This window comes from Branchiostoma belcheri, unplaced genomic scaffold (genome assembly GCF_001625305.1).
Source record: "Branchiostoma belcheri isolate BF01 breed outbred unplaced genomic scaffold, Haploidv18h27 scaffold11, whole genome shotgun sequence".
NCBI lineage: Eukaryota > Metazoa > Chordata > Leptocardii > Amphioxiformes > Branchiostomatidae > Branchiostoma > Branchiostoma belcheri.
The window spans coordinates 3,726,553-3,752,317 of record NW_017802491.1 but is presented as its reverse complement, the minus strand read 5'-3'; the positions used below and the strand labels follow the sequence as shown (position 1 = coordinate 3,752,317).

Sequence of the window (25,765 nt, the reverse complement as noted above, 5' to 3'; positions counted from 1 at the left end):
ACTACTTCAAAGGACTTTGTTTCATGTTATCTTGGGGTCAACCAGTCTGTTTACACATAACGTTACATGTGACTTACTATTACAAACAATGGAACGATTACGTAATATTGTTGTTGTTGGCATCCGTCTGTCTCGAAAAACAAGGGAGTTTATGCCATGGATCAGTTTGAATACGTAACAGTCATGATCACAAATAAACACAGCAGACGATAGTAACATATCATACCAGAAAACACTTGATTTGTTTTATCGGTGTTTATTTGTGGATTCTGATCATTCTTAAACTATACACGTTTGAACCGTTATAAATGACAAGTGTACCAGAAAACTTGTACAGTCGCTAGAAGTGACGTGTGAATTCAGAAACGTCTTTTTCGGAGCACACAACATGTTTCAAGGCATGTGTCAAAACATGAAACGTTTTCAGAAATAGATGAATCCGTCTGACAAATTTAAACTAGAGTCCCCCTGCAGGCAGCCCCGGTGCAGTCTGGGAAGGGGAATGTTTCCGGGATGATGTGCACCTCGGTGGTGAACTCCAGAGCAGTTCCATGGGGAGCCGGGAACGTGGCCTGTGGAAACAACAGGACAGGTCCCGGTAAAGTGACCCCACTGAGTGAAGGCTACCTCAAATCCAGTTCCCTAGGGAATGCATTCGTGAATTTTTTTAGTAGTACTTAGTAGTACTTAGTAATACACAAATGCCTCCGCCCCTGAAGCGTCGCCACAAAAATCACAAGTAATCTCTTAACCAAACGAACTGTTATACTTGACGTACCTGGATAAAGAACGCGAGCCACCCGACAGCGGGGATATCAAACTCCGCAACGTACGTCCCATTTCCCTGTAGAACAAATTCCGTACATGTATGACAAACCTATCACATATTTCTTAACATCGTTTCGTCAGGAAGTTGCAAAAGGGGAACGTATTGCGTATTTCTACATACAAAAATCGATATTACCATTTATAGATATACCAACTACACAACTATCTCTTCAGCTTAGCTTTATTCTGCCTTCACAAACTACTGTTTCGGTGATGCTTAAACATCGAAAATTATATTTTTGTGATATCAGAGAATATCGTGATGGACGTGTACCATTTGTTGTACGTCCCCTGGTAGCCAGATGACGGGATGTGGCTGTGGACTCTCAGCTCCTGGGGGTTGATTTACCAGACGAAAGTCACGTCTGAGGAAAGAAAAATTACAGATTCCAGTTCGTTTTGATTTTTTTTAGTAACTGAAACTCGAGCATCTGGAAACCGTCTATTCCAGGCAACTACTCTACAATGTATGTATTTTATACCGTTTAATAGAATTTTAAGCCCAAAAGAATAAAGGAGGATGCTTACTTACCTTTCACCATCGAGTGTGCGAGCGTGGAATGACCGGATGGTTATAGGTTCCGTGTTAGTCTGCAGTGTTATCGTCCCGCTTTTTGCACCCTTAGAAAAGTACAATAATGTTATTCAAAGGCAAATACAGCCCAATGTTGTACAGTGTTCGCATTTACCGGACTGTCTATCGTGATATATGTTATTCTATTGTTTTGCAGATTAGTCAGATTTGTGTTGAGAAAACCGTGGTTTGTTTCTTACCAAAATATAGTACAGAATTTGTACCAGAATGTAGTATTTACCGTTTCCCTCGTCCACGTCAGCTTTGGTCGCGGATAGTCCTGTAGGCAAACGAGTCCATGGTATAAACGTCACAAACACGGAAGAAACACGACACCTTTCAGAATAAATGCATCCTGATGAGGACGCACTAAAAAGTAAATCGTATATTTTCACAAAATTACCACAGAAGACAAAGACTGAAGAACACTACCTCCACTATGCTGAGGAAAAACGCCCGCATTCCAGCAAACAGGCTGATATCATGGCCGTATAATTCATGCTCAGCATTTGGTATCCATCTGTAAATATATGACAGAAATCAGAACTTATGGCGTTTGAAAAAGACTAGTAGAACACTTTTCAATCAAATGAGACAATGTCATTATTAGCATGTCATAACACGAAGAGTCAAAACTATATTCGTTGATGTTACCTTCTATATTTTTCTCCTTCCAGCTGGTCCCAGTAGTAGTAAGAATCGTCCGGCATGAAGAACTCGTCTCCTCCTGTCCCAATGATGTACTTTGGCATCGTCAGACGATCCTTGTATGCTGAGAAAATGTTTGTAAATAACTAAATGAACTTTACATTTCTCAACCTAATGCTTAGGTTACCCTATCGAGCGCTTAGCTTATTCCCGTAACCATTAAACTATGCATTTTATATCTGAGTGGATCTAATATTACCAGCGTAATATTCAGAATTTTACTAGAATGGTTATCACAAATGAGTCTTACCGATTGGGTCAATGATGGCTGCCATCTTTTCTATATTTGGGTCATCAAGTCTTTCCGTAATGTTGAGGTCATAGTAGCCTCCAAAGGCCCATGTCCAGCCTCCCAGCGCTCGGTAAAAGTGGTGCAGATTCTGATCAGGATAAATCAAGATAAATATTTTATGTCATATATTAATCAATAGTTTCTGCTTTAAGATAAAGCACCCTACTTTGGCATCTTTAATTGAATAGATACATAGTTATATATAGAGAAAATTCTACGTACAGAATCAAAACACTTTTGCATCTCCTGATGGGCATATCTTCTGAAGACAACAGCAAATAGGTCATTCGAATGTTAATGGTACATACCTTTTGTATATTCAGGAGATCCATGACTATTGGAGCTATCGCAAACACTCTCTTGTCTACCGCACCAGTGGTCCACGTGGTCCAACCGCGCTAGGTTAGGAAACATCAGCGATACAACGAATATTAGTTCGTAATACAGATATGATATGCAATATTGACCTAACTACAAGATGTTAGATCTAAGTAGTAATGACATGACATACCTTTGATTCCCCTGCCACCATAAACTTCTCTGGCTGATTCCCCGTCATTCTCTTCACAAAATCTTGCACTGTGTCCATGGCCCGCACTGCTGCCTTCAAAAGATCACGTACAACGTGATTGATAACGATAAAGAACGCTTCAGCTATACCATCATAACCATACACCAGGAAATGATGACTGAAAACAAGAATATCGCGATTCTTGCACACCACACGAATCTAGCTGACACAGAAGGCCATAATACCTTTGTCATAGGGTTCCTGAGCAGCCACTCGGGCTGGTCCGGGTTGTCCAGAAAGTGTTTCCACGTGAACGCGATGATGTCATCTTCATATCGACGCTTTTGTAGAGGATCGCTCTGAAATAGGATGATCATGAAAACAGAGAGTTTAAAAGACAAAAGCCGAGAAAGCATAAACAGGGTTGTAAAATGTCTACATACCCAAACATACATGCCTCTTCCATTCATCGATGCTTAGCAAATAAGAAAACATTCTTGTCCCACATTCTGCTACTACCCATTGCTAGCGCTAGTAGTAAAGATGTTAACTTTTTACCTTAAAGACGATTGGCTGGTTGGGTACCTGATACAGGAGGGCGCCGACACTAGGGGAAGGCAGAATCACAAATATCTCTTTGTCACCGCGTTTGTTACACTATTCATTTTTCAATCAGTTTCTCATGACTGTAGCGTACTCTCAACACAAGTCAATACGTATTTTGACATGATAAGGATTTTAATGTTGATATTAATGTTTATATTCATATATTTTATGTAATGTCGTGTAAATACTATTTCAACGGCTAAATAACTTTTTACTTTGTACTATGATACAATTTTTACCTCATTGTAACGTCCCAAAAACATTTCAGCCTTTTGGCTGTGGGACACTGTCTTTGGACCAAATGAGCCATTGATGTTTGAAAATACTGTACAGATGTCATATATTGTAGACTGAACCATTGCACGGCTTCATTTCATACCTTCCTGTTGATATCGCAAACATTTGAGTCAGCGTGATGAATTCGTCATTATGGGGGGGAAGACTGGAATAAAAGAAAGAGCAAGTTGTGAACTGTAAAATTGAGCAATACTTCATGATCACCACACGAAAACACTGTAATAATGTAAAGAGAAATGATATGTAACGTTCTTGCCTAAAAAAATTGAACCGAAATGACGGCATGATGTTGATACCTGTTTGTGTTATCTTCATTCGCTATAAACTGAAATGCGGACTCAGGGTGGGTGATGTTGTCTGGGACAGTGACGATCAGGAGGTGCCACCAGATCGGGTGATCAACTTCATCCTCTGTAAACCGGTACAAGTAGAGTGTGTGCATCAATAGATCAATTCTCTGGAAAATTAGTCTTTGGCTTCATACACCTAAGCAGTACAGACAAATTTACAATCCTAATGGAAGACGAACATTCAAGTTCGATTGAAACATTTACTCTCATTCGATAATCACAATTAAGAAGTCGAATTCACTTATACTCCTCTGCTTTGACCTGTACATAATCCAGTGTACGTACGATAAAGGTGTTCATCCATCCATTCATTCATTAACCCCCGGCAGCTAGAGCTTGGTGTAAACACAGGGCAGCAAGTCTCACCTGTGAGCCACTGTTGTGATGTCATGTTGAGGAGGTACATGGTGTAGCCGGGACCCTTCAGACGCCATTCCAACACCTCGTGGTAGGAGTAGTGCGGGTCCGGCTTGTTGACGTAGTCGTCCAGCGGGGTGGTCAGTACCCCGGGCGGGACAACCAACACACACAGCAGGGCGGGGAGAAATCCTACCGCCATGGTGGCAAGTGTACGAAAGGGGGTCACGCGGCGGCCAAATCACGAGGGTCGAGGGAACGTTGTACTTTGACCTCGTGAGTCACGCGATAACTGTTGACAAACTGTCACCGCCCGATAAGAAATATTGCAGACAAATTAAACGTCGTGTATGTTGTGGTAACGCAGCCTTCCGACATACCAGTACATAAAGGTTCGCCGGGCAAACCATTGTAGAATGTGCACGGGATATGCATGTGCATGTGCATATCCACGTTCGTCCGACCAAATATATATACACAGCCAAATTTAGCGCAAGCTAAGTGTATGCCCAGCCAAATTTATGCCCAGGCCAAAATGTATGCTCCATCCAAAATTATGCAACGACCAAATTTATACCTCGACCAAATTCATGTCCCATCCAAATTTATGCCTGGCCAAATTTATGTCCCGTTCAAATTGGTGTCCCGTTCAACTTAATGCCCCGTTCAATTTATGCCATACAAATGGCCTTTTTTTTAAAGCCCAACAACTACTGTGGCGTACTTAACACCGTTCGCACCAGCCCACAGATTATGATGACTTAACATATAGTATATATCACCATTTATCATTTACGGACAACTTGTTGAGACTATTAATAATATTCTCCTGATAGTGACACATAATAAAAACGGCTATAACAGATCATACAACGACATCTTTGTTTATTTGTGTACATATAGAAACGTCTTTTCCAGAACACACAATGCGTTTCGATTCGTGTCAAAAACATGAATTACTTTTAGGAACAGATCTGGATTAATACATCTGACGAGTTTACAGAAGAGTCCCCCTGCAGGCAGCCCCGGTGCAGTCTGGGAAGGGGAATGTTTCCGGGATGATGTGCACCTCGGTGGTGAACTCCAGAGCAGTTCCATGGGGAGCCGGGAACGTGGCCTGGGGAAACAACAGGACAGGTCCAGTCGGGAATTAAAAGGTAGGAAAATAGAATGTTTTTCTTTTCATTCAATCATTGCGTCTTACTCAATTGACAAGAGTGCTCGGTAAACAATGATTCAACCGGGACTATTCTACTGTAAAAAATGAGGTAGCCTATTTCTATCAGTTTTGTAAGAATTATGCAAGACAAATTCTGCACTTCACTCACCTGGATGAAGAACGCGAGCCACCCGACAGAGGGGATATCAAACTCCGCAACGTACGTCCCATTTCCCTGAAGAACATGGATGAAGAAAATGATTAAAGAAATTTGTCAAAAAATAGCTAAAAAAAAGAGAGAACTCTTTTACCGTCAGCTATATTTCGTCTTCCCAAATTACCGGTTCGCTCGGTTACGTTTAAACATTGGTTAGCTGAAGATTTAGTTTTGTAATATTTGTGAACAGGTCCTCACCATGTGTTGTACGTCCTGTGGCAGCCAGATGACGGGATGTGGCTGAGGTTTCGTCTCTCCGGGGGGTTGGTTCACCAGACGAAAGTCACGTCTGAGGGAAGAAAAATTCCCGAATTTCTTCGGATATTGAACTAAAGAAAATGTATCTGGTCCCTGTGTATCTCAGGCAATCAATATTTACAGTGTAAGTAACAGAAGTAGGATAGAATACGCCAGATATACTAACCTTTTTCCATCAAGTGTGCGGGCGTGGAAAGACCGGATGATCATAGGTTCCATGTTAGTATGTAGAGTTATCTTCCCACTTCTTTCCCCCTAAGAAAAATATAGTGATTTGTAATTTTCATTCGTGAATTCACTTACCATAAATACCAATTATTTTCTTGTCAATGTGTTGGGAAAACCATGCGTATTTTTGGATCAAATAATTCAAACACCCGATACAAATTAGGACTTACCGTTTCCCTCGTCCACGTCAGCTTTGGTCGCGGGGAGTTCTGTGTGCAAACAAGTTCGTTATGTAAACTTCACAAACACAATACAGAAAACATACTGAACACTGATATTAAAGTTTCCTCTATACTATGATAAAGGTTCAGATAAGATTGAAACAATACCTCCACAATGCTGAAGAAAAACGCCCGCATTCCAAAGAACAGGCTGATTTCATGGCCCGCTAATGAGTGTTCGGCATTTGGTATCCATCTGTAAATATTTATGTTTGACAAAGACACTTCATTAAATCAGAGCTTTATTAAGGTGTATGAAAAAGACTACTAGAAAACTTATCTGTCAAATTAGGCAATGCCTTTCAGTAGAGTGCAAAAACAAATGCCAGCATTCCAACATGCTAAGAAGTAAACTGATATGTTCTTTGCCTCTACCTTCTATATTTTTCTCCTTCCAACTGGTCCCAGTAGTAGTAAGAATCGTCCGGCATGAAGAACTCGTCCCCTCCTGTTCCAATGATGTACTTTGGCATCGTCAGACGATCCTTGTATGCTGAGATATTTTGCAGAAAAAAAAGAGAAATCTCTCAGATTTACTGATCTGCTGATCTTGTAAATGATGAAGAAATCGTGTCAACTGTTTAAACTAGTCGGTTAATGTCAGTCTCACAGTAAGGACACTGACTATACTACAAATGTAGTCTTACCGAGTGGGTCAATGATGGCTGCCATCTTTTCTATATTTGGGTCGTCAAGTCTTTCCGTAATATTCACGTCATAGTAGTCGTCAAAAGCAAAAGTCCAGCCTCCCAGCGCTCGGTAAAAGTGGTGCAAATTCTGTTCATGATACAGGAAGTTACCCTGTTAGTATAGTAGTCACTGTAGTGTACCTTCAGTACATGTAGAATAATATATCTATTCGGTAATGACGAAAATGAAAACATTTTCTACAATCTCCTGAAATATATATTTAGAGAAAACAACACAAAATAGCTATAATGATCTCTTCTGTATCCTCACATACAATGATACATACCTTCTGTAAGTTCAGAAGATCCATAACTAGAGGAGCTATAGCAAACACCCTCTTGTCTACCGCACCGGTGGTCCACGTGGTCCAACCGCGCTAGGTTAGGAAACATTGATATTAGTAATGTCAATACACTTACTGTGGCAAAATATTGCTAATCTTATGAAAAAAAAGAATATTTACAGGGCAGAAACATTTCTGGCAAATTTATCATATTTGTGTAAATGAATGACAACACGACATACCTTTGAAGCACCTGCTATCAGAAACTTGTCTGGCTGATTCCCCGTCATCTTCTTTGTAAAGTCCTGTATTGTGTCCATGGCCCGCACTGCTGCCTTCAACACAATCAACAGTTATACTCCGGTTATGCTATCAGAAATAAGGATTATCGTAACGATAAACAGAGATGGCACGAATCTCGAATCTCGTACACCATGGAATCTTTTATTGTAGCTGACACAGAAGGCCATGTTACCTTTGTCATAGGGTTCCTGAGTAGCCACTCCGGCTGGTCCGGGTTGTCCAGAAAGTGTTTCCACGTGAACGCGATGATGGCGTCTTCTGATCGTTGTTTTCGTAGTGAATCGTTCTGAAAGGGGTGAAACCGCCAAGAAAGATTGCATTGCATGCATTGCATTGCTTTGAATTTAATTGAATTGACCTGAATTGAATCAATTTAAAAGAAACCATGCGGGGGATGGCAAAATGCCTACGAGTGGCAGGCCGCCGCCGGTCAACACTCAGATGGCCGGTAAGGCCAAGCACAATGTCCATTCATCAATGCAGAAAGGTCTACTAGTACTGATAAATACAGCTGATACTCAAGATACTTACCTTAAACACGATGTGCTGGTTGGGTATCTGTTTCAGGTCCGCGCCGACACTAGAGAAACACAGAATCAGTAATACCCCTTTAATGTATTACTAGTATATTGCAACTATTCCTTAGTAGTGAAAACGCTACATAATACATGTATACATTTATTTAATACCTTCCTGTTGATACCGCAAACATTTGGGTCAGCTCGATGAAATTGTCGTTATGGCCGGGGAGGCTGCAATAAAGATAGAGCAAATATGTCAGATGGGACAGCGCATATAAGCAGGAGTGGAACACATGCTAAAAAAATGAAACGGGATGAGAATAAGAAGTCGATACCTGTCTGGATTATCGTTTCCTCCTCCCTCTATGAACATGAATGATGCCTCAGGGTGGGTGATGTTGTCTGGGATAGTCACAGTCAGGAAATGCCACCAGATCGGACGGCTAACTTCCTCCTCTGGAAGCACATACAGAGAAAGTATACAAAAATTGAATGAGGGTGGCTATAACGTGTGTGTATACCTAGAAAATTAACTTTTGAAATAATTTTACGAAAGATTTGATTCATGACATTAATATTCCGCCTATTAAACCGCCGTATATCCGTATTCCATCGTATGGAAATAGAAGCGCATCCGGATGATAAAGTCCACCAAAGTCGCATGGGGGCGCTTCTACTTGTTATCTGAAGTAATATGTAATCTGTCACATTAAAGTTAAAACTTTTGGTCCAACACAAAAAGTTCTCTCACGTAGAGCTTTCGACCAGTCACTCTGGTCTTTTCCCCAGTAGACTGGTCGAAAGCTCTAGGCGAGAGAACTTTTTGTGTTGGACCAAAAGTTTTAACTTTAAACATGTAACTACCAACACAGATTAACTTTCATGATAATATGTTATCTGCTTGTTATCTCCTCATAATACGCTAAGGCTAAAAAATGCTTACGGCTGGGGGTAACTGATTTTATGTTTATTCACAAACCTACAGAAATTGCGATACAAACGTACACAAAGAGGTTTGCCTGCTATGTACATGTAACGTTACATGTAACTGTTATATCTCACCTGTGAGCCACTGTTGTGAGGTCATGTTGAGGAGGTACATGGTGTAGCCGGGACCCTTCAGACGCCATTCCAACACCTCGTGGTAGGAGTAGTGCGGGTCCGGCTTGTTGACGTAGTCGTCCAGTGGGGTGGTCAGTACCCCGGGCGGTACAACCAACACACACAGCAGGGCAGGGACAAGTCCGACCCACATGGTGGCAAGTGTAGGAGCTAAAGGAGGTCACGCGTCCGCCAAATCACGAGGGAAAGTGGTCTTTGCCCCTTGTCACGCGGTACCCGATAAGAAATATTTCAGACAAACCTGTTGTTTGTTTTCCGCGACAACTTCGGGCTACCTTCCGAGTCCGACATGTAAGCGTTCGAATACCTGGCGGAAATTGTTCTTCCTATCACTTCCTTCTCTCGGTTCCTCCTCGCGATCAGAAACCGAGGAGACAACAGGTGGGAAAGTCCCAGTAGAAATACTACTGACCCAGCTCGGCTGATCTGAACACAACTGACGATGACTCATCACTCGCGAGAGCATCTCAAATAAATTTTCTTGGTAACTGACGACTAAAAAAGCCCATCTAAAATGTTAAAGGCGGAAATACATTTGTACTAACGTTACTCATCGGACAACTGCAGAGAACAGAAATTCATAATACGTGCATGTGCACATTTACAAAGAATGCATTGATAACTGAAACCAATTTCAAAACACAGTAGAAAACATCGATGTCCAATCTCGTTAGACGGGTTCACTTATAAAAGGAATCAATATGATCCTATCCCTAACACGATGTTAGACCCCCATGAAAAATAATGGTCAGTCCCTTGATTAAAAACATCGGTGGGAGACCCAGTAGTTCTAGTTGGGGAGGGCACGTGTGTCTTAGCTTTAGAGCAACTTTAGGCCGTTTTTTGAGGAAACTAAATACTACAAGAATGCACAGACGATCGCCTACCATTCTTTCTACTCCGTTTACGTTGGTAAGAAGCTATAACTCGTGGCACGGCAGCGGTGCAGCGCGCAGGTTTGTGGGAGGGCTGGCCGGTTTGATCGGTGTTGGACTCGGGACGTCTGCAGTTCTATGGTCCACGGCGAGTCATTTTCTCAGTGACTGTGAGGAGCCCACGGGACAACAGCTGTTAGAAGAAGATGTGTTAGCTCCTCCCAAGGACCAGACAACCCGGCTACAGACTGTCATAACAGAGGCGAGAGACCTCGTACAGCGAGTCAAGGTAAATACTGTTGAAATAGTGGAGGGAGGGGGGCGTACCACTTAATATATAGGAGGGGGTGTTGTATTAATACCCAGGTTAAGTTAGGGGATCCAAAAGTTATGCAGATGAGAAGAGTTAATATGTTTGATTGATGACATGCATAATTTATAGCTCATTTTCTTATTATCAAATTACAGAGGATATAACTTATAAGTTATATAACTATCAGAGATAGCAGACTTATTCCCCTCAGAAGTGACTGACATCTGGCAGAACATATAGTATACAGAAACTGCACCTGCACTGCTCGGGCAGAATGTGTGTGGAAACACATACAGACACACAGACGCACATGTACAGACACACAAACAGACAAGGCCAAAATAAATCTTCACTCTCTTTGATGTATTATGATTTATACTTAATGTTGTGAATACATGTATGCACCTGAAACATGTTGCTTGTACTGTCAGGATGAGGTTGGAGCCCCCGGGATGGTGGTCGGTGTGAGTGTGGACGGGAAGGAAGTATGGACAGAAGGTGAGTCAAAATTAGGTCATGTTAAAATGAAGATGCAAATTTGCCGTATTCTCATTGGGTTGCAATACCTCAAACAGATATACAAAATTAAAGTGTCTTTTGCTAAGCTTAATTTGAAAATAGTGACATTAGAACAGTTACTGATAGGTCAAAAATTCTCAGAATATTTGATGAACTTCAGCACAGTACAGGTAGTGTTACATCTCAGAAATCTGTGAGAAGTGTAACGTTAAGTGTAATGGGGAAATAGCTAACTTATAAGTTACAACATATAAACTATGTCACTGTTATAAATATCTACTATTCTACTAACATACTTTTTTAGCGAATACTATCTTGTATGTACATTTCTCCTTTCCATCTACAGGCTTTGGATATTCAGATGTGGAAAACCGTGTGAAGTGCCACCCTGCAACAATTATGAGAATTGCAAGTATCAGCAAACCCCTGACCATGGCAGCCCTGGCTACACTGTGGCAGGAGGGGAAGGTAGACTTGGACAAGCCTGTACAGGAGTACGTCCCCTCATGGCCTGTCAAAACATTCCAGGGAGAAACTGTAAGTCAGAGAGATGCATATATTCTATTACTTCATCTTGTTGCATGTGTAGTCCAGTGGTTAGGAACCTTGCAGTCCTGGACATTAAGCAGTGGTCCACTGTTCATTGTGGCTAGGGGAATTAGTACGGTGAACCTGTAATTGTAAATACTATACATACATCTATCATCTCTATCATGACCAGTGGAAAAGTAGATCTACAATGAACTAAAACTGGATCAAGATCACTTTCCTTTTTTTTTCCATGTGTAGGTTACCATCACCACTAGGCATCTGGTCTCCAATCTGGCTGGTATCAGACACTATGAGAAGAAGAAGGGAAAAGACAAAGTTGACAAGGAACAACAGAACAAAATCACAAAAGAAGAGGTAGAATCCTCCTATTTACAGCTAAAAGTAATGTACTAGTAATGGAGATAGGAATGATTTCTGAAACTTTTTACATTGTGTTATTTGTCATAATGCTCATATTGCTCATAATGGGTAAGGAATACATAGTTGTGAAACATGTTCTTTCATACGTCCACTGTTTTATTCCTGATATAACCTGCAGGAGAACAAAGATGATCGAGAGAAAAAACAGTCCGGTACAGAGGTGGAAAAGTCTGATACCTGGCAGGCTGGGAAGAAGAGCACTCGAGGGAAGGGAGACTCTGCCTGCAAGGAATTCTACATCAAGAAGCACTTCAAAAATGTCACAGATTCCCTGAGTCTCTTCAAGGATGATCCCTTAATGTCCAGACCAGGTACAGTGGTGCCTTGATAGATGTTACTAATTGTAATGTAGATATATGATAGCTTGCTTCCTCACATTAACTACATGTGCAACTGCATGATATCGTTTTATGCATGTTTGCCCTATCCCTCCACCCTAGGTACAGAGTTCCTGTACACCACCCATGGATGGACCCTTGTGAGTGCAGTGGTTGAAAGTGCAGCCAAGACCGACTTCCTTAAAGTCATGAACAAGATGTTTCGAGACCTGGGGATGTTCCACACTTCAGCTGATCTCAACGAGCCTATCATTTACCACAGGTCCAGGTAAGACCTCTGTTTACAGCTTAAGACTTCTTCTCATTTCCTTGTATTTTTTATGCACTAGTTGTCATGAAAACCATTATACATGTACCTAGCATGCATTGTATGTCATGTATCTTTCTATGTTTTTGAGTACCTACATGACTGTGTTACCTAGCTTTATCTTCAACCTGGAAGTTTGGAGTATTTTGTCTTTTCCTTTTTTCTTCCATGTCATCTTTTTCAAATGCTAAACCAATAACCATGATTTTAAAACAGATCCTTATGGGCTTCCCTTTGGAATAAAATGAATCGTTATGACTATCCCCTCTCTAACTGCTCAGATGGAATAGTCCAAATGGCTGACAGCACAGTATAGTCAGACATACATGTATCTTCCGTTCACTTGAAAGTACAATGTTGCTTGAAAGTACAATGTTGCTTTTTCTCAAGGTACTACACACACAATGACAAGGGTCGTCTGATCAACTGTCCATACGTGGATACATCGTACAAGTGGGCCGGAGGTGGTTTCATCTCCAACATACCCGACCTGCTACAGTTTGCCAACGCCATGTTGTACAGCTTTCAATCCTGTAGCAGTAACTCTGAGAACAAGTTAGCTCCGGGCTACCTGAAGTGTGACACTATGGCAAAAGTGTGGGGTCCTGCAGCCAACACTAAGTGTTCATGGGACAAGAATGCAGACGGCTACTATGGAATGGGGTGGGGGGTCATCCCGAATAAGGTAGAATATGGCCATGGCCGGGAGCAGCGCTTCTACGTGAGTCACACAGGGGGCGCTGTTGGAGCAAGCAGTGTGCTTCTCGTCCTGCCACCTAAACACAGTACAGAGACACCGATGGATACTTTGCCACCTAAAGGGGTTGTTGTTGCCATACTCTGTAATCTACAAGGTGTTAACTTAAATCCACTTGCTCTGGAAATGGCCAAAAACTTTGAGGAATTAACAACTGAGTGATGCTGCTATCTAATGTTTCAATACCTACATACTAGTACACTCAGAACAGTGATGTCACAACAGGTAACCTTATATGTCAGTGCAATTAAACAATGTAGTATGTAGCACAGGGGAGCTGAGGTGTTTAAAATTTTTTTTAAATATTGTATTGTTAGGAGACATTTTTGAATGGAAGACTTTAACAGAGAGGGGAGGCATCGTGTATATTAATATCCTGTGTGGATATGAATGGTAATAAAGAAGTTCTAGGGTACAAGCAATTTTATTGTAACGTATTTAATGTGCTAGTTTATATATTCTGACTTGAATGTATATACTAGCTGTCTAGTGATGTTTGAGTGAAAAAAGTCATCTTCTCTTGTGTGTGACAGTGTGGCCAAAAATAAACACACATGTCAAAGTTAATTTCCGTTTATTATTCTGCACATGAAATATATAGGGATATGTAGATACATTGTACATGTATTTGACTTCTCATCTATCTTGAAGTTTATGATGCAATTATACAATTATGTCTGATAACGAACTTATCTTGGTAAAGTCCTTCGGGGTCGAATAAGACAGTGAGTGTCCTCATACAGGGGGAGGGGGGGGGTGACCTGTGTCTTCATGAACCACAACTTTTGTATACATGTACTACATCTTGGTTTTTAGGGACATATCATTATACATTTGGCACAGTAGAAACACAGCAAAATAGTTATAGAAGCCAGTTCACAGTTGAACTGTACATGTACATGGTCACAGATAAAGGTCACTGACTTGTTAACTGTTCTTGTCTATATCATGCTTGTCATCATGTCCTAACGCTTTTTGTTTTTTTGTCTAAGTGGTCAGTGCCATCAATTTTGATATATTACCCACAATGCATTGGAATATGCATGCACAGTCTAAACTGTGAACCAGCTTAACTTTTGCACCTTTCACAGGACTTGGTACGTTAGGTTGTTCAGTATCCGATATGTATTTCCTATAACCTCTTCACCTTATAAGTTTACATTTTTGCCAATAATAAGTATACATCTTTGCCAATATAAACATTACAATCAACTTTGGTCACGCTTCAGGAAGTTACGACTACAAAGAATCACACACAATACTAGTCAATAACAAGTCCGAGTAGTTCTTAGCGTTTGAGATGTACAGCGTAGCAGCTTACTGTCAACACTTGGTGAAACTGTGCTCACTAATATTACATTCTATCTATGTTACATTGTGTTGTGATCTCTTGTCCTTTGGTAAGATATACATGTACATGTACACTATTTTAAATACCTTTTTTGTAATCCATCGAGACGATACAAAATACGTTACCTGACCGTTTCTATGACAATGTTAAGTACATCGACCCACAGACTACACATGGTAACTCACACGAGCACCACAGTTCTATTGTGTCCAGTTTGATTCTAGTCAATATAGTAACTTTTACACCATTAACACAACGTATCTACTAGTAACACATTCTTTCAAGTTTCAAGAAACAAAAACTGAGTTATCCAATCAATTTTGAATCTGTATCTTCAGTTTTATTAACTATAACAAAAGTACACAAGAATTAAGTCTACCATATTAATCAATGCAGGATTGTGTGGATATATAAACCTTAAGGATATATGGTTTACATTGTCTCTTAAGAGCTGTTCCAGGATAAAAGAAATTGCCTTGAGAGCAAGACAGACAAGATCAAAATTAGACATGGATCCTCGAGGCCCCATAAATATTATATTGATTTTGTCTGCTATCTTCATTTTCCAAAACAGTGTAGGCTCGCCACAGTGTACTGGCTTGAGAAATTAAGAACTTTTCTCATTCACACACAGTCATGGCTGTTTTCACTGACCATGACCTCCTGACCTTCTCCAGGCCATGGTTAGGACTGAGGAGCATCTGTGGTTGGAACTTGGTCGGTGAGGTTGCCCTCCAGTCTATAATTTAAAGTCATCTGCACCAGTGGATTGTAAATTTGAAAAAGTAATTAAGGAATGTCATACTCTGCTTAGATGTGACCAGAGGAGCAAACTGGAGCTAGAATAGAGCGTATTTTAGACTGTTCTCAATCCAGTGCCGACCTTGGTTGTGGAGTGTTTAGGAGCAAAGTCATGGGAAGGGCTTTACTTCACACACATTTTCCCATTTTGTAATCAAGATACGCAAAACGTTTTTAGTCAGCCAATGGACATGTGCTGATGTAATCATGCACTTAAAAGTTTGATAAACTGGATTTGGATTCCATTTAATCACTTGTACTCAATTTTGGGAGGAGCAGGTACAATATGGAGAAAGTACCTTGCTAGACTTCTGAAATAGAATAGCCCTTGCTCAATATGTATACGATACTTGATTTTTCCATTGTTATACTTAAAAGGTGTGTATGTGCATCTGTATGAGAATGTATGTGTCTGTGAGACAGAATGTGTGTGAGAGAGAATGTGTGTGAGACAGAGAATGTGTGTGTGCGCGCGCGCGTGCGTGCTTGCTTATGTGTGTGTGTGTGTGTGTGTGTGTGTGTGTGTGTGTGTGTGTGTGTGTGTGTGTGTGTGTGTGTGTGTGTGTACAAATAAGTATATGTGGGAAGGAGAGAGACGGAGAAAATGTGTTTGAGAGAGAAAGAGTGTTTATCAGTATATGCAGATAATTCAATCGGTCTTATGTAGATCATTCAAATTATGTTTCTTACTGACTGTGGTATTTCACTTTATTTTGCCCTTGAAATAGTTACTTCAGACACAGAATTCTGAAGACTCATGTTAATATCATGAAGCATAATTCCTAAGACACATCCATAGATTTTATGTCTAGCATCTGGATACCAGTGGTCAATACACCTATTGTACTATGCCAGACACCAATTTAGAATCCTCTAGCATAAGTCAACTCCTTTCTTATACGCGATTTTGTAGTGTTTGAGGAAATCCTTTCACAGCCAGGCATATACTCTTCTATCACAATTATAATGGATATAATGAAAAGGGAATGATCTTACGTTTGAACTGTTTTTCTTGTAACGTTTTTGGCGAAGCCTCAGGAGCGAGCCTACTAGTATATAATGTGCCCGCTTCAGTTACAGCAAGGACGTTATGTTGGAGCTCCTTGGTTACAGCACAGGAATTTCTGAAATGCCCGTGCATGTACTATTGGCGCCTGTATGTCCCGGCAGTAGGTACAATGTACAACATTGTGTATCGGGTATATATGTATACGTTGCGTGAAACAGCCACCGGATATTTTGTCCCTCTTTCTGGGATGCTTGGAGACTGTTAGTGTACAAAATAAGGTTCATGTGAAGTGGGTATCTACTCTTACTAGTATTTCCGCCCTTTCTCCCCTCCATAGCATAGTACGTATACATCAAAAATCATGGCAGGAGCATCCAGCCGATAGAGTAAACTAAAAACCATTGTCCACAAACACTCAGACAACGTACAATCACAACCATATCACATAACAACTTCATCAATAGATAAATAGCGCTAAATATTTAACTAGAAACCTTTGCCATGGCAATTATTTTTAATGCCAACCTTGTTTTGTTTTCATCGAATCTTTTTTTATAATGATGGATAAAATTGTTCCAAACAGAATTAATATGTCGCCTTGTCCATGTGTGCTACTCATTTCATGTAGTCATTTCCTAAAGGCCTCTACTTCGTCCTTATAAACCATTATGTGGTGATTTATAAACTGATAGTTATTTCTCCGTTATTTTTCTTCGTTGCTGTTGTGTAATTAAGAAGTGTGTTGTCACACTTTTTCGTCAGGTATCAGAGCTGGAAAATGAAATTTTGAAACGAATGTTCCTCGTACTGTGAAGCGCTTGAGTGTTGTCGTTCTGATGCTGATTATTTATTATCAGTGGTAAGAATTATCCATATTTTCATACTCTTCGTCGTTTGAAATACTGCAGTACCTACCTGCCGAAAATATGTCAGCTTTGGGTAACCCATGGACGCCTTTTCGCGTCTACAGCTAATATTTCGGAGAACAGAGCTGACAAGCAGCGTGTTTACGTTAGCTGTTGGACGTGTTTCCGTCCGGTCGGCCCGGCTTGTTCCTGCCCAAAGTGCTTGGACATCTCCGGTGTGGGCACGCAGTTGGGCAGCTTCAGCGTGTCCATTCGTGTATCTCCAGTGGTCATCGGGACTGTGGACTTCACGGTCATGGTCACCAGCTCTGTGCGGCGTGAATAGAAAGTGTTGTAAGCGTTGCTCGGTGCGAGGTGCTTGGTGAAGCGGATCTTGGGGCGGATCTTCAGGGCTTCTTGGAAACTCTTCTTGAAGTTCTCGTCGAAGAAGGCGTAGAGGACGGGGTTGCAGCAGCTGTTGGAATACGACAGGGCGATGGTGAAGTAGAACAGGCCGGCAACCGTCTCCAGGTCCCACATGTCGAATGTGTGGAACAGGTTGGCGATCTGGAAGATGTAGAACGGCAGCCAGCAGATGACGAAGACCGTCACCACCACGGCCACCAAGCGCTCGACTTTCTTGATGGCCTTCTCGCGATGGCGGCGAGACTGGTTGCGTTGGACGGAGGTGCCTTTCACGCTGTCGCAGAGCCGTCTGGTCATGAGGGAATAGCACGTGACGATGATAATCAGCGGCACGGCAAACCCCAGGGTGAAGGTATAGATGACCCACGCCTCGCCCATGGTACGGGACACGTTTTTAGGCCAGTCCAGGTTGCACGTGATCTCGTGGGACTCGTGTAGTGGGGCCGGGTCCGCGGTGGCGAAGATGACCGTAGGGGAACTGACCACCAGTGAGATGGCCCACACGCTGATGTTGACTGTCCGAGCCATACGGGTGTTACGACGGTTGACAGAAATCACGGGACACGCCACGGCAACGAACCGGTCCACGCTCAGCACCGTCAGGCAGAAGATACTGACGAACTGGTTCAAGGTGTCTACGTACAGGGATATCTTACACATCACTGTTCCGAACGGCCAGGTCTCCAGCCCGATGCTGGCTGCATTGAGGGGGAGGAGTAACACGAACAGTTCATCCGCCAGGGCCAGGTTTAGTATGTACAGGTAGGTGACTGACTTGACTCGGGCGTACTTCATGACGACGTAGATGACGAGAGAGTTTCCCGTCAGACCGATGACGGAGATGACGCCGTACACGACGGGGATGATGACGGGGTGGTAGGCGGGGCCGAACCACGGCGGGCCCGACTCGTTGCCGATCCCCGAGGACTCGTTCACGGTCATCTCGCTCACGTTTGACAACATCAGGCTAGTCGGTGATCACTGTGAAAGACAGAAGAGAACACAATTTTACATTTAATTGATACACGCTATTCAGTATCCATTTGCAATCATTAAATGTTGGTCTAAAGGTAATTTTTCCACTAGACTGTTTGCTTATTCTCTAAACGCGGTAGTCATGAAAACCCAGTCAAGCGCAACAATCTTAAATAAGAGAACAAAAATACCAGGCGATAGATATGCCGAAAGTTTTTCTTATTCTTTAGACGGAAGCTTAAAAATCTATCTAGCTTGTGTTGAAATGAAGTCTGACATTGGCGTATTTTAGGTGTATGATAATATTATAACGTAGCAGACAGCCAATTTCTCAAGTCTGTCTATGCATTCATGCATTTTTATTGCACAAAAGAAGTTACGCTTTCTACTAATAGCCTTGAGCTTCAACCAATCTAATTACGAACTTTTCTGGGCCCAAGATGTGCTGAGATGCGTACAACACTTGGGTAATCTCCCAGATGACATTAATCTTGGTCAAATGGAACGACTTGCTGTCAAGGTAATAATTTCCTTTCCGTAACGCTAGAGTGAACAACGATAGTCCGGGGTCGCTTTTGCAGGGTAATATCTCCCACAGGGGTTGTAGAAAGTACATTTCCGTAGTCTGATGAATGACTCTGAGATCCCAAGCCTATATAAGTTATGGCAAGACGTTTAAAACAGTTCGCAAGTCTAGTGATTGTGTTAAGGTACGCTATGATAATTATCGGTACGCCTTCTGCGTAATTCCACATCCTGACCGTGCATATTGTATAGTCTACACTTCTAATTATATATCTAATCTTTCAGCTAAGCTCACCAGACCACAGTGTGTGCATGTAATTAGACAACGCAAACACACGGGCTTACACAACTCAGGATTTTAATTGGAATCTAAGTTCAGAAACGTTTGACATATAAAAGGTACCTGCCGAATCCATTACCTTAATCTTTTTAGGATCTCCGTTGGATTTAAGTTGGAATGCGTCATGTTGTAATTAAGGTAACGTTTAACAGCAGATTCCTTTGAGCAGGTGTTGTTATAAGCGTTTAGCATGTTATTAGAAAATACATTTGGAGATTTTAAATTGTGCAAGTTCTGTTGTGATATCTTGAAAGTCATTATGAAGCAACTTAAAACTGTAATTTCCAACACAAAGGATTTGGCTTACCCAATTTTTTTCGACTGTAGAAGTACAGTCTTTGCCAAGGAATGAAACGTGTGTCATCTGCATAGCGGAAGCGGTGGATTGCTCATTCCTTGACAGAGACTGGAGTTGTACAGTCCAATCTTCTGTGTTAGAAATTACAGTTTAAACTTGCTTTATAAGCTCTGTTGTGGTTCATGTCATGGGGTTGACCTATTGCTCCCGCACGTCTGCTAGTCTTAGGCATCCCCCAATGGACCATGATTGGCGAACCACTGTTTATTACAGCCGGGGGATACAGTCTATTCAGGTCATAATGGGTCCTAGCAATGCTTGAGTGCTCTTTGACCTACTAACCAGAGACATTCGACTCTGATCGAAATAAAACTGTCCAGTTTAAATGCATCTATGTGCCCCTGGTACAGAATCCAGGTGAACCCTATCTAACCACATAATGCACTGGCGGAACTCAAATGGCTAATCTTCAGTCATAATCTTCAAATTGCAGATGCCAATGATAGAAGCTGTATATTGAGGGTACTGTATGTATGTGGAAATCAGTGACGATGTACCGGGGAGAAACTCGTTAAACTCCACAACTTTAAACTTTAATTTAGCGAGATACGGGTTAAATAGGACAGTTGCAAAGCAAATGCATAAATATCTACTCAATCTACTGCTCTTTTAAGTTTTACTCAAACACATCCATACATACATACATATGTTTATCAGCCATTAGCTACATGAGACGTAATCCAACACCACAGGGTGTCTGCTACAGCACCTGTTACCATGGTGACAGGCGTCTGGTCAAGGCCATTGACCATTTATGTTTTCAGAAGATTAAGATACAGGGCAAAAACTTGTTTTCCTTCCTCGAAGGTAATAAAAGAAAATGGAATTTTAAAGCGTCAGAAATCTACCAGTAGACGTAGCATATTTCGAGTAAAGCGTTGAATCTATTAACACTGTTTGAAGTAGGCAACCATGAACTGAAACCCTAACCTGTTTCACGATATGACCGAGCAAGCCAGGGGCGACCAATGAGAATGGATTGTTTTAACTAGATCAAAGTAATGCCCGTGAATGATCACCACAGAGCCAGACAAAATCAACACGGTCCGTCCTCAGCGCTTACTGCTGAAATTGATAGTCTGGTCCGGCTAGCACGCATTTGTCTTTAGCAGGTCAGATCAAAGAAGGCTCACGGTAATGATGAGGGTAGAGCTAGTCTGGCAGACTGGAGTACTAACGGTGATGCCAGTAAAACTAGTCTGGTTTTCTAGATCAAATTGTACTACTGCTGGAAATAATGTAGTGGGCAGACTACATCAAAGTGGACTAAACTCAGTAATGACCATAGGGCTAGTCTGGCAGATTCGTAGTACAGGGAACCCAAAAACAAGGCAGTGTCTAAAACAGGAATAATCCACTATTCCGGGCAGCAAAGCCGTGCACGAACTGGACTTATGCATGGATATGGCGAACCTGTCTCGACCTGAACATGTAAGGCTCGTCAATATAAATCAGCTGACTAGTTATAACTTTGAAAACCTATCCACTCACACGGCAGCAAGCGTTTACGATAGGCCTTCTACAAGTGCACTTTATATGAGCAACGCCGGCGGCGGTGACCCAGTGTATGTATCGCAAATTGCACATAATGGCCTCTCTCCACATGTGTTAACTAGCTAGGGATCTCTTGGCATTAGCCTGTGAATATCCATAATGGAATGTGTCCCAGAGTAACCCCCATTACTGGTCCATTAACCTCAACAGTACGGAACATTGTCTCTCGTCATGAAGGAGAGAGGATAAGAGAAGCTCTCGAGGGTGTGAGTCGTGAGACCGAACAGCGAAGCATCTTTTGGAAACATCTTCTGGAATGTTTCCAACACACACATACAACGTTACATACAGATTCTAATCTAATGCTAACTAATTCTGCACGCTATTCCTAGATGTATATGACTGCATGTCGTTAGTCATTCGGCAAACAGGGGATCTGCAGTAATGTACACCTCTAGTGGGCATGACATTATTCCAACATCTATCAGTAACATTATAAGTCAGGTTACATAATGCAGTTGCTGCTTAATGCAGCAGAGATGTTACGATCAAGGCAACCAACAGTTAAAAGCAAACGTGGGCGTTACATTTTCTCGCATAAGGCCTCAGTAGAGGTTCCGGCCGCTGCGTGATCATATCTAAAAACCCTGCTGCACATTCAGAACCTTTCCACGAACACCAGCCAACCAAGGGTGACGTTCGGGAGCAGTCTGACAAGATTTAGGCCACGCCTACATTTCATTACGAATTGAATTGAATTTAATTTAAAATTTGAGTGTTCGGGACGCCGTATTCGTGACTGTGTGGCAGGGGCTAAGGCAATTCCAGACTGCTCCCGAACTTCGGGGCAATGTCGCAGGAAGGTCCTGAATATATGACAGGGATTAAGAATCATCCTTGGAGCAGATCGTCTTCAGACAGTAGCAGAGTCTACGGATTTAGTTCTCAATCCTTCTGTCTGTACTAGCTGGCTCTAATTGGAACCGTTACGTCATACGTGGATTAACGAGTTCTGCAGTCTCATTAAACGTACTTACAGTGCCACATGTCTACTGTCAAACAACTTCGCGGAATTAACTTTATTACAAAATTAACTAATCATGTGTCGCCTTTTCATAACGGTTAATTTTAACAAGCCTGTTCATTTGAATATTGCCTGAACAAAGTGCAATGACCGGACATTTATAGATATGCATTTTTCCACTTTGTTGTGTTTAAGAAATATTTAAAGACCCAAACCGAAGTACTAAACGTCTTATCGAAAGACCGAATCGGGGATATTTCCTACGTTATCATATGCGCAGGGGTATTTATTACGTTATCGTATGTATGGAGATATTTCTTACGTTATCATATGTACGGGGGTATTTCTTGCGTTATCATATTCACAGGGGTATTTCGTGCGTTATCATATGTACATGGATGTTTCTTACGTTATCATATGTACAGGGATGTTTCTTACGTTATCATATGCACTGGTGTACGGGTATTTCTTACGTTATTTTATGTACGCGGGTATTCCTTACGTAAGCTACTTGTCTTATCTAAAGCCCGAATAATGTGCGCGCGGATATTTCTTACCTTAGTTACTTTTCTTATCTAAAGCGCCTAACACACTGCAGTCAACAATATTAGAGGTCAGCCAAGGACAGGTTTGTTCTTTAAGTACCTCCAAGCCGCTCAACTTGACAACTGCCTAAGACTACAGTAGGTGGACCTAATTTCCTGTGTTGGTTTGCACACCATGTATCACGGCATTCATCTTAAGAGACTGGTAATTTGTACCAGCCTGACTGCTTATTAAGGCTTATCCTGAGGCAAGAAGGAAATTAAGCGGAGAATGTCTTTCGTCTTACTTAGGAGGTATTGACGACAGTCCTCAGGGGGACTTGAGGAATCTTGTAATAAAGGCATTGGCAACTGGCATCTGCCAAGATAGTAAAGTACTAAAAATACGACTCAGGACTATCAAGGATTTTAATGGCACTTCGGAGACGAGTGAGCAGGAAACAAAGGCAGAAGAGATCCTAAAAGACGCTCTTGGTTACGACAAGGACTTTGTGAAATATGAAATGCAAATAAAGAAAGTTTTTCACTGATGTTATCAGCAACAATTCGCACTGCTACGGATTTTATGACATAGAAATTTGCACATACAATTATTTAGATGTCACATGTCGATAGCAAAAGAAGCGCAAGTCTAACTCACAAAACATGATGACTACGCTGTAATTAAGTTGTAAAAGTTCACGTTGTAATGAAGTTGTCTGAATGGTTCGATCTTTTCCAATAACTTTTAACGACACAATCAAAACAGGCGTGCCAATTTACACAACTAATGAGGTGATGCTTTCCAACCAATAACTGCATTTGTTTGTAGATGTCTCTTTTATTGCTCCGTCTATCATGTGCAAATGTTCATGTCGTCTTTATGAATACGAGTAAATTTGATCCGTTCTCTTTGCTGATTGTCATTGTAGATTCCAAATACATCTAAACATTTCTGATCCTTAATTGCATATCTTTAAAAACATGATCTACTTTCATGAATACGAAATAAACAGCGCAATCGAATGTCTTAATAAAGGTTTACAACCGATACAAATTTCACACGCCAATTAAAAACCGATGTCTTGAAATGTAACGTTACATAAAAAGCCAATAGGATCTGAAGATGGTAAATTTGATCATGAAATAACGTTACTTCGGGGCAGTTAATGCAATGTCCTCTGAACAGAAATTGAAGAACATAGAAATGGGTGAAACATTTGTCAAGCTTGAGCTTAAACCAAAACTCTTACATTCTCGCCAAACTTTGTTCTTACAAAATGTTTCCAGCATGACTACAGTGTCCTTGAAGTCGTACCAAAATCCAATTCCAGAAAGCTGAAGGGTTTAGTCCACAATTTGTCATCTACTCCCCACAACGCCTGGCCTTTCCGACACCCCAATTTCTTTCCGAGGAGCGTCAGTCTCATATGACCTGATATCCAGTTTCACGAAAAATGGCAAAATCATCGACAATATTCCCCTGCCTCCCTCTGATTTAGAATAGAGTCTGCTGCCGCGCAGTGTAGGTTGATATGTTCTAATACTCATGATGGCAGCGTGTGCCGGTAAATCTCTCTATATTACTCATTGAAGTGTAGTCGTGATAGGCCGGCAATCGTCAATCCATAATTCTGGGGACTGGCAGAAACATATATGGCGGTTTGTAGTGAGATAATGATATTGAGTGGAAGTATATCACTTGGACTGGGGAATAAAATGTAATTAAAATGTGAATGATTGGAAGACGTCGTCTCTTTCTCTCTCTCCTCAAAAATATAAAGACTTGTGGGACTTGAATAATAAAAGTTTATAAAAGCAGCATCCCCAATAGATCTTTCACCCCAATTCAGCCTTTACTCTCCTATTACTGTGAGACATTGCGCTGGGAACAAAGTATTTCATAATTTGTCGCTTGGATAAACGCAATATCCAGGCGTAATAACATCAGAATCCGGTACAGTATAAAATTCTTAGACGACAAGACCCGGCAATGTCTGACCAAGGCGGTTTGAGCCTCCTTGATCCAACTGTATCCTCTCTGGCCGTCTTCACATTACGACGCTAAAACCGGCGATCCAGGAGAGCTGCAGACGTCACACCTGGTCCGCGCGTATTCGTGATAAGCCTTTCCTTTAGAAATCGTGCTCAAATGCAAGACGGCTAAAATACTTGGTAGTTTGTCCTCGTAAGAAAATTCAAACTCTACTACTAGATCAGTTAACGGATTTATTTCCGGACGTTTCGAGTGACATCCATCACTCTTCTTCAGCGTCACAAATGAACAGAGAACCGATTCACTCTTATATACAAGTAACTAGAAAAACCGGTTAAACAACAAGGTCCGTAAGAAGCTTTATCATGTAAAAGAACGGTTCACTCAATGTACAGGACTTAGAACTAGAAAACCTGTTCCACAACCGTAAGAGTCTTTGTCATGTAAGGAAAGGTTCCTATGGTAGGAAATTACCATAGGAAAAGTTAATA

General features: G+C 41.4%; 4 protein-coding genes across 4 annotated transcripts in view; 1 reads left to right on the top strand and 3 right to left on the bottom strand.

Annotated features, from left to right (window-relative positions):
- Positions 1-381: 381 nt before the first annotated feature.
- LOC109485961 (autocrine proliferation repressor protein A-like) lies at positions 382-4,787 on the bottom strand. The gene is made up of 14 exons (XM_019789668.1): positions 4,533-4,787; positions 4,113-4,227; positions 3,899-3,961; positions 3,472-3,520; positions 3,159-3,272; positions 2,914-3,006; positions 2,711-2,800; positions 2,361-2,490; positions 2,057-2,174; positions 1,835-1,922; positions 1,361-1,449; positions 1,103-1,193; positions 779-844; positions 382-572 (listed from the first exon to the last, which is right to left on the bottom strand). The coding sequence occupies exons 1-14, from the start codon at positions 4,723-4,725 to the stop codon at positions 453-455; spliced, it is 1,419 nt and encodes a 472-aa protein (XP_019645227.1). The 5' UTR covers positions 4,726-4,787; the 3' UTR covers positions 382-452.
- Positions 4,788-5,494: 707 nt separating this feature from the next.
- LOC109485059 (autocrine proliferation repressor protein A-like) lies at positions 5,495-9,891 on the bottom strand. Its single transcript, XM_019788471.1, has 15 exons — positions 9,466-9,891; positions 8,739-8,859; positions 8,572-8,634; positions 8,414-8,462; positions 8,055-8,168; positions 7,822-7,914; positions 7,583-7,672; positions 7,254-7,383; positions 6,982-7,099; positions 6,715-6,802; positions 6,556-6,594; positions 6,324-6,412; positions 6,098-6,188; positions 5,852-5,917; positions 5,495-5,640 (listed from the first exon to the last, which is right to left on the bottom strand). Exons 1-15 carry the CDS (start codon positions 9,656-9,658, stop codon positions 5,521-5,523), a joined length of 1,464 nt encoding a protein of 487 aa, XP_019644030.1. The 5' UTR covers positions 9,659-9,891; the 3' UTR covers positions 5,495-5,520.
- Positions 9,892-10,269: 378 nt separating this feature from the next.
- LOC109485952 (serine beta-lactamase-like protein LACTB, mitochondrial) lies at positions 10,270-14,967 on the top strand. Its single transcript, XM_019789658.1, has 7 exons — positions 10,270-10,689; positions 11,145-11,211; positions 11,579-11,769; positions 12,022-12,138; positions 12,326-12,515; positions 12,645-12,810; positions 13,240-14,967. The coding sequence occupies exons 1-7, from the start codon at positions 10,270-10,272 to the stop codon at positions 13,766-13,768; spliced, it is 1,680 nt and encodes a 559-aa protein (XP_019645217.1). The 3' UTR covers positions 13,769-14,967.
- A 2,469-nt stretch (positions 14,968-17,436) lies between these two features.
- Positions 17,437-25,765, bottom strand: part of LOC109485191 (somatostatin receptor type 2-like) — a 13,501-nt gene continuing 5,172 nt past the window's right edge. The window contains exon 2 of the mRNA XM_019788644.1: positions 17,437-19,019. Within this exon, the coding sequence (XP_019644203.1) occupies positions 17,775-19,001 (1,227 nt within the window). The 5' untranslated portion in view covers positions 19,002-19,019 and the 3' untranslated portion in view covers positions 17,437-17,774. The remainder of the gene's footprint in view (positions 19,020-25,765) is intronic.

Coding starts and splice junctions, on each gene's coding strand:
- LOC109485961 (XM_019789668.1), bottom strand. CDS start 4,725: ATGGCGGTAGGATTTCTCCCCGCCCTGCTGTGTGTGTTGGTTGTCCCG. Junction 2,175..2,360: donor AGCCATCATTGACCCAATCG/GTAAGACTCATT, acceptor ACATTTTCTCAG/CATACAAGGATCGTCTGACG. Junction 573..778: donor GGCTCGCGTTCTTTATCCAG/GTACGTCAAGTA, acceptor TTGTTTCCACAG/GCCACGTTCCCGGCTCCCCA.
- LOC109485059 (XM_019788471.1), bottom strand. CDS start 9,658: ATGTGGGTCGGACTTGTCCCTGCCCTGCTGTGTGTGTTGGTTGTACCG. Junction 6,595..6,714: donor TTTTCTTCAGCATTGTGGAG/GTATTGTTTCAA, acceptor GTTTGCACACAG/AACTCCCCGCGACCAAAGCT. Junction 6,413..6,555: donor TGACGTGGACGAGGGAAACG/GTAAGTCCTAAT, acceptor TATTTTTCTTAG/GGGGAAAGAAGTGGGAAGAT.
- LOC109485952 (XM_019789658.1), top strand. CDS start 10,270: ATGGTCAGTCCCTTGATTAAAAACATCGGTGGGAGACCCAGTAGTTCT. Junction 11,212..11,578: donor GAAGGAAGTATGGACAGAAG/GTGAGTCAAAAT, acceptor TTCCATCTACAG/GCTTTGGATATTCAGATGTG. Junction 12,516..12,644: donor TCCCTTAATGTCCAGACCAG/GTACAGTGGTGC, acceptor CCTCCACCCTAG/GTACAGAGTTCCTGTACACC.